At 47.2% G+C, this 7,303-nt stretch overlaps 1 protein-coding gene across 1 annotated transcript; it reads left to right on the top strand.

The window, feature by feature from the left end:
• Positions 1-3,986: 3,986 nt before the first annotated feature.
• Positions 3,987-4,340, top strand: LOC116740777 (dynein light chain Tctex-type 1-like). Its single transcript, XM_032606689.1, has one exon. The coding sequence runs from the start codon at positions 3,987-3,989 to the stop codon at positions 4,338-4,340; it is 354 nt and encodes a 117-aa protein (XP_032462580.1).
• Positions 4,341-7,303: the final 2,963 nt, after the last annotated feature.

Genomic DNA, 7,303 nt, shown 5'->3' with positions numbered 1-7,303 from the left:
TCCCGGTCTCTTTTCGCTGTGGCGTCACCGGGCGCGCTACAGAGCGAGTCCAACCAAAAGGACAGGGAGAGAGTCAAGTGTAGCCGACTGAGTCAGGCCTTAGGATGTCTGCGATATTATTACTGGCTAGAGTGGATTAACTCGGGACTTAGGAGCTGTAGTTTTGGAATCAAGAATTTGTGTTCCAGCGACTTCTCTGATGGCTCAGTGGTTAAGAATCCGCCTGCCATTGCAGGGGACACGGGTTTGATCCCTGGTCCGGGAAGATCCCACGTGTCGCAGAGCGATTAACCCCGTGCGGCACAACTACTGAGCCTGCGTTCTGGAGCCCGCGAGCTACAACTACTGAAGCCCGAGTGCCTGGAGCCCGAGCTCCGCAGTAAGAGAAGCCATTGCAATGAGAAGCCCACACACTGCACCGAAGAGTAGCCCCTGCTCGCCGTAACTGGAGAAAGCCCGCCCGCAGCCTCAAAGACCCAAAGCAACCAAAAATAAATAAATTTATTTTTTTAAAAAATTGTGTTCCAGTCCCATTGCTGTCACTTCCTAGCCATATGATCCCCCGTGGGTTCAATACCTAAAACTCTCAAGAGATTCAGGGTTGTTTTTTTTTAACCTGTAAAGATACAGTACCTCTGGCCTTACTAAATTAAGAACAAACGGAGTGCGAATGCGTATTGTCTGGTGATCAGAAATTGATGGCCATTATTTATCAGGAAGAAGAAGGCAGGACAAGGAGCTGGGGTTAGAAGTTGTCGGGATTTTGAGGAGGGAGTACTAGGCCTTGACATGGGAGGCCTTTATCTCCCAAGCAGAGGGTAGGCAAAGGCACTTGACCTCTCTTTTGCAGTCTTACTGTGGACAACTTCTGCCTTTGGAACCCCCAAAAGCCACGTCCTGCTTCTCCAGAGCACTCTTCTCTGTCAGGGATAGGGAGCCGGGTTACCCTGGAAGTGGTGGCAGATTCTTTTCTCGACCAGACTCTATTCAGGCTCCTTTGAACTCTCTTCTCAACTAGGCCCTGACTTTTGGGCTTCCATGTGCATCTCTGCATTGTTCACTTGTAGCCAGTTTAGCCAGAACCACCTGCCCCCACCCCAATTGGGTTCCTTATCCTCCCGCATTCCCCAGGTGATTGATGTCTGATCACCCTGGCCTTCCTAAAGCAAGAAACCCCTCTTACCCTGATGCTTCCTTTTGTTAATTTTCCAATGCCTCCCCTGAGCCCTGCACCCTGGCTATAAGTTCCCATCTTTCCTTGTTGTATTCAGAGTTGAACCTGATCTGTCTCCACTGCAAAATCCCACTGCAGTATAACAGTCAAGAACCTTTGTATTCTATTACAGGTTAATCACTAAAGGGATGACGCCTATAAGCTTAAATTATCCATAATGGCCCATCTCTAGGAACCCTGCCTCCCAGGTAATTAGCATTAAGCTAAAATACCTTTGTTTAGCTCACAGGAAACATTCCTCACCAGACCCACCTGTGAATGACTGAAAGAAATTAACACATCCCCTCCGGAGGCTAGCCAGAACCAGGAAAATTTGACTTTACTCCCTCTCCTTTTAATATAAAAAGAAGTCTGAATTCTAACTCAGGCAAGATGGTTCTTTGGGACCCGAGTCCACCATCTTCTCAGTCTGCCAGCTTTCTGAACAAAGTCGCTGTTCCTTGCCCCAACAACTCGTCTCTTGATTTATTGGCCTGTTGTTCAACAGGCAGTACAAACTTGGACTCAGTAACCTCAGTGGTCCCTAACAAGTGCCATGAATAATTCTTTTCTTTAAAAGTGGTGAAAGAAGCCCATCCCTCAGCTGTGCCTCTCTCTGTGTGTCTGTCTCTGTCTCTCACAGGCTGGCTCTCCTCTGTGTGGTTGGCTTCAGCCCACAGCAGATTTATTGGAGGAAGCTGGACATTTTACCTCTATTTCTCTTCTCTTAGCTCTGGCATCCTCCCCTTTTAAGAAAGCCTTTGGGGCTTCCCTGGTGGCGCAGTGGTTGAGAGTCCGCCTGCCGATGCAGGGGACACGGGTTCGTGCCCCAGTCCGGGAAGATCCCACATGCCGTGAAGCGGCTGGGCCCGTGAGCCATGGCCGCTGAGCCTGCGCGCCCAGAGCCTGTGCTCCACAACGGGAGAGGCCACAGCAGTGAGAGGCCCATGTACCACAAAACAAAAACTTTATTGCTAAAATATGCTAACCATCATCTGACAATGCAGGGTGGCCACAAACCTTCAATGTGTAAAAAATGCAATATCTGCAAAGCTCAATAAAGTGAAGTGCAATGAAATGAGGTCTGCCTGTACATCCTTGTTTGTGCCAGACACAGCCCAGAAACGTCTTGGTGGGTTTGGTTTATGTCACACAAGATTTAAACCCAGTTTGAGTCTACATTCAAAACTGGGAATTTTCACTTAAACATCCAGATATCTGGCTTCTGGGGAGTGATCAGATTGGCAGGCAGTGTGGGGCCTGCATACCCCACTGCTTCCCATGGCCTTGACACTGAGGCCTTGCACCTGCTCCACCTGTCACGACGGCACTGTTGTGTCTCTTGTAGAGAGAAATTCCCCACATTCACATCACTCTCACACATGGTAATAGAGAAGAAAGAGCAAGAGGGACACGTGTTTTAAGAAAAATGGGAGAGAGCCCATGTCTTTGCGGAAAACAAGAATATTCCAGAATGTTTGGTGCACAAATGCATGTCTGTGTCAAAAGCCCAGTCTTGCCTTCCCCCCCGGCCCTTGTGGGTGTTTGAGCAGGTGTTGGTGGTGGTCTGAGGGGAATCTTTTGCCGTTCCAGGGACTGGTGGTGTTTATGGGTCTGGCTGTGTGCTATGGACTGAACTGTGTCCCCGCAGAACTCATGTTGAAGCCCTAACCCCCAGCGTGACTATATCTGGAGACAGGGTCTATAGGAGGTAACTAAAATTAAAGGAAGAAAGGCATCACTGTCTCTTTCCACCAAGTGAGGACAGAGTAGGCACTATCTATGAGCCAAGAAGACAGTCTTCACCAGGAACCGAATCTGCTGGCACCTGGATCTTGGACTTCCTGCCTCCAGAAGCATGAGAAATAAATGTCTGTTGGATAAGTGCCCAGTTTGTGATGTTCTGTTACAGCAGCCTGAGCAGACTATGACACTATGTGTTTTTTCCAAGAGAAGGGTGTGAATCTTCACCCTATTCTGAGCCACATCTGGGCCGACCGCGAGCAGGGGAGTTTAGCATACGTCATCCCCATGGGTAAGGATTTCTGAGCATGCCTGGTGGGCCTTGATTCCCCTTCTTCCTCCACACTCCAGGCTTTCTCTGTGATGCCTTCATCCTACAGGCAACTCTCCCTCAAAGGAATCATCATGTTTTGCCCACCTGTTCTTACCCATCTGCTTCTTTTTTTTAAAAAAAAAGATTTATTTATTTATTTTTTGGCTGCGTTGGGTCTTCGTTGCTGCACGTGGGCTTTCTCTAGTTGTGGCAAGCAGGGGCTACTCTTCATTGCGGTGCGCAGGCATCTCATTGTGGTGGCTTCTCTTGTTGTGGAGCATGGGCTCTAGGTGCACGGGCTTCAGTAGTTGCAGCACGTGGGCTCAGTAGTTGTGGCACAAGGGCTTAGTTGCTCTGAGGCATATGGGATCTTCCAGGACCAGGGAATTGAACCTGTGTCCCCTGCATTGGCAGGCGGATTCTTAACCACTGTGCCACCAGGGAAGTCCTACCCATCTACTTCTCATTTAACTTGCTGGCTGCAGGGAAAAGACAAAGTTTCAAATGCTGGGTGGTTCGAGGTGTAAACAATGGCTATCTCCTGCCTCCCTGTTAATTGATGTATCCTCTTGTCTAAAATTTAATAATGGAACCAAAACACAACCAGACTACAAGGAGAGATTTCACAGCATTGCACAGCAAGCCCTCTTATCCTTCATCCTTCCTGTTGATGAGAATAATAACAGAGGGAGGCAGAGGCAAGGCGCCAAAGGAAAGATGGAAGACTACCAGGCTACCGAGGAGACTGCTTTTGTTGTTGATGAAATGAGCAACATTGTAAAAGGAAATGTTGCTCACTTCATAGAAAGTGCCATCGGTGGCAACGCCTATCAGCACAGCAAAGTGAATCAGTGGACCACAAACGTAGTGGAGCAAAGCTTAAGCCAACTCACCAAGCTGGGGAAACCATTTAAATACATTGTGACCTGTGTAATCATGCAGAAGAATGGAGCAGGATTGCACACAGCAAGTTCCTGCTTCTGGGAGAGCTCTACTGATGGGAGCTGCACGGTGCGATGGGAGAACAAGACCATGTACTGTATTGTCAGCGCCTTCGGGCTTTCTATTTGACCGCCTCGTCCAGCCTGTGATCTTTCTCCTTTTGTCCCAACATTTCTCTTCCATCTTCTAACCACCAGCCATCTAGTCAGTGATCACCTGTCTCACTCTAAGTGTGTTTTTGTGACGCTTTCAAAATGTAGAGAAAAAAAACAAATAACCACACTGTTTTGTGACCTGCACACCCTAAGTCAGAGGAATCATCACTGAAGGTAGTCAGGAGCCTGTCCTGCCACTTGTCTTAACTTTGAATGTTTCTTTTCAAAGGTGCTAAAAGCCGAAATCTCCTAGTGTGAAACTTTCTCTACTCTCTGAGATGATTCAAATACACTAATTTTCCATAAAAAAACAAAACAAAACGACTACTGTTTACTGAGTGTGCCTATGTTTCACCCTAGAGCAAAGTATTTTAATGTGCTGTGTCATTTAATTGTAGTAAGTATCCTCTGGGAAATAGGTACTATTAACCCCCATTTATATTATTGTCGGAATCAAGTTTGTGATAAGGTTGGGCAGCAGAGTTCAGTGTCTGAAGAACAAATTACACCCCATTATTTATTCAGTCGTTCAGCAAATATTTACTGAGCATCTACTATATGCCAAGCAGATCTGCCTATTGTGCTGAGAAAACCAGAGGGGCCCTAGTTGGTCACCTCAAAGGAGAATCTTGGGACAGGACCAGAGTCTTCTGAGATACAGTTTGGATATTTACTCCAAGACAGAGCTCTGATTACCTGGCTGGCATTCGAGTTTGCCTTTAGGGGAGTGGTCTGAGCAGCAGGCTCTGGGGCGTACTTGCCCAAGTCTGTCTTGGCTCTTCTACTTTCCTAACTGTGTGGCCTTGGGCAGGGCTCTGCCCCTCTGTGAGCCTCAGTTTATTCATCTAAAACGTGCATAATAATGATATCTACACAATAGTCATTGTGAGGATTTAAGTAGCACAGTAAAAACACAAGCACCGTGGACTTAGGAAGTACTTAAAAAACATTAGCTTTTATTGTTAGCTCGCAAATGCCTTATAAAAAGTGTGAAAAACACCCATTACCTATCAGGTTTTGAAAACTGTAGCTCACTGATGATTCTTCTAGATAATTTAGTCGAATTAGCTAAACTGTTTGACTTGTACTGAATTGTTGGTTCTCAGTCATTTGGACTTTGGGAAATTGCTACCAACGATGACCCACACTTGTAAAGTGCTTGATGGTAGACCATCTCCTCCCAGCCATAATTAAGTATAAGAGTAACTGTGAGCTGAACCAACACCCAGTACGTGATTATGGATTATGTACCATCAGCCTGGAGATCATCTTCCCCTCTGTCTTCAGAGGAGGATCTACGTGTGCCTCTCAGTTGTTTGCCAACTTCTGTGAGTGTAAGGCTGCCATTTTAACTCAAACTGTTTTGTAAACTCCATAAACGCTATGAAAACAAGCTACATTTATAAGAATAAACAGTGGCATGTGATTTTATATATATATATATATAACTGTAAATACTTTTAATTCATACTGTAAACAATGCTTGGCGCCTGAATGAGTTGTGGACCTCTTACAGGAACTCCACGGGCCCAGGCATCCAAGATCCACAAATCTTGAGGCCTGCAGACTTCATCCCAGTGTGGTTACAGGTCATAAGCTGATGTTTATGGAGCATCTGTTACGTGCTAGACATCATCATAGGTCCTTTACAAACATAATGTCATCGAAGCCTGTCTGTCAGCTCTCAGAAGTTGGAGCTATGACAATCCCCATTTTACAGACAAGGCAAAGGTAAGGCTTACCCAGTTAGTAAGTGGTGGATCTGAAGCACTGGTTTGGGTGTACATCAGGGTAGGCCCAAATTCATCCTGGTGTATGCTGGTTATGGACTGAATGCGTGTCCCCCTCAAGATAGGATTAAGAAAGAAATCCTGGGCGAAGTAGAAGTTTAACCTTTAAATCTCTGTTGGCTCTACTCACTGAAAACTGCCCAGAGAGGAGAGGGTCAGGACTACGTTAGTCAGGCCTAGGTTAGTCAGGTCACTTCATGGACTTGCTAACTTGTGTATATCTGGCCCCGAGGAGGTGATAAGAGATGCAAGGCCAGGGCCCCACCGCTAACCAGGAGGCAGATAGAAACAGGAAGCTGTGCGGCAGCTTTGAAAATGCTGCTGTCCCCACACCTGTCCGCCCCTCCAGACGGAGCCGAGTGTCTCTTCTGTTTTCCTCCTTTTCCCTCTTCCACTTTTGTCTATCTGTCTTCTTCCTCCCCCACTACACACCCATCTGTGACTTCTTCAAATTACCCCTTTCCACGCCCTCCTCCTGAGGCTGATGGAATGGCAGGCTTCTTGTGTTTGGCTTGAGTGCCAGTGCTCTGAATGGCTCTGCACCTTTGTTCCCTCTAAGATCCCGGCTCTCCTGACCCGTTAACTGATGTATCCTCTTGCCTGTCTAAAATTTAATAATGGACCCAAAACACAGGTTCCAAGGAGAGATTTCACAGCATCGCACAGCAGCCCAAGATTATAAGGCGAAAATGAGGCATATGTGGTCCTGCTTTCCTCAAGCCCCACCACAAGGCTGTCCTGAAATCTGGCGTCTTCCCTTTAAAAGGTCCTGCCTTCCACCCGGGGTGTGTGTGTGTGTCTCTCCAGAAATCAGTGGTGAGCAGCCCTGTTTCTTGTTCTGCCTGTGTGCTCACAAGAAAAACTGGATATTGGATATAGGGGGAAAAGTGGAACGTGAGAGAGAATGGAGAGTAGAAATGGAAGGAAAGAAAGAAGCCGGTGGGAGGGTTGATTGAGGTGCTAGGCCTGAGGATGCCAAAGCTGAAAAACTCAAGGGTTGTCTGGTTGTTAGTCAGTGATGATGTTTATGGAGCTCTCACTGCTAGGCACACAGCTCTCACCATGACCCTCTTCCTGCTCAGACCTCCCTACCTGCCTACACCTCCCTCCCCCAGGCTCCACAGGGACACCAAGGACTGACTGTCCA

This window comes from Phocoena sinus, chromosome 15 (genome assembly GCF_008692025.1).
Source record: "Phocoena sinus isolate mPhoSin1 chromosome 15, mPhoSin1.pri, whole genome shotgun sequence".
NCBI classification, from domain to species: domain Eukaryota; kingdom Metazoa; phylum Chordata; class Mammalia; order Artiodactyla; family Phocoenidae; genus Phocoena; species Phocoena sinus.
This window is presented reverse-complemented; position numbering and strand designations above follow the sequence as displayed.

Coding starts and splice junctions, on each gene's coding strand:
- LOC116740777 (XM_032606689.1), top strand. CDS start 3,987: ATGGAAGACTACCAGGCTACCGAGGAGACTGCTTTTGTTGTTGATGAA.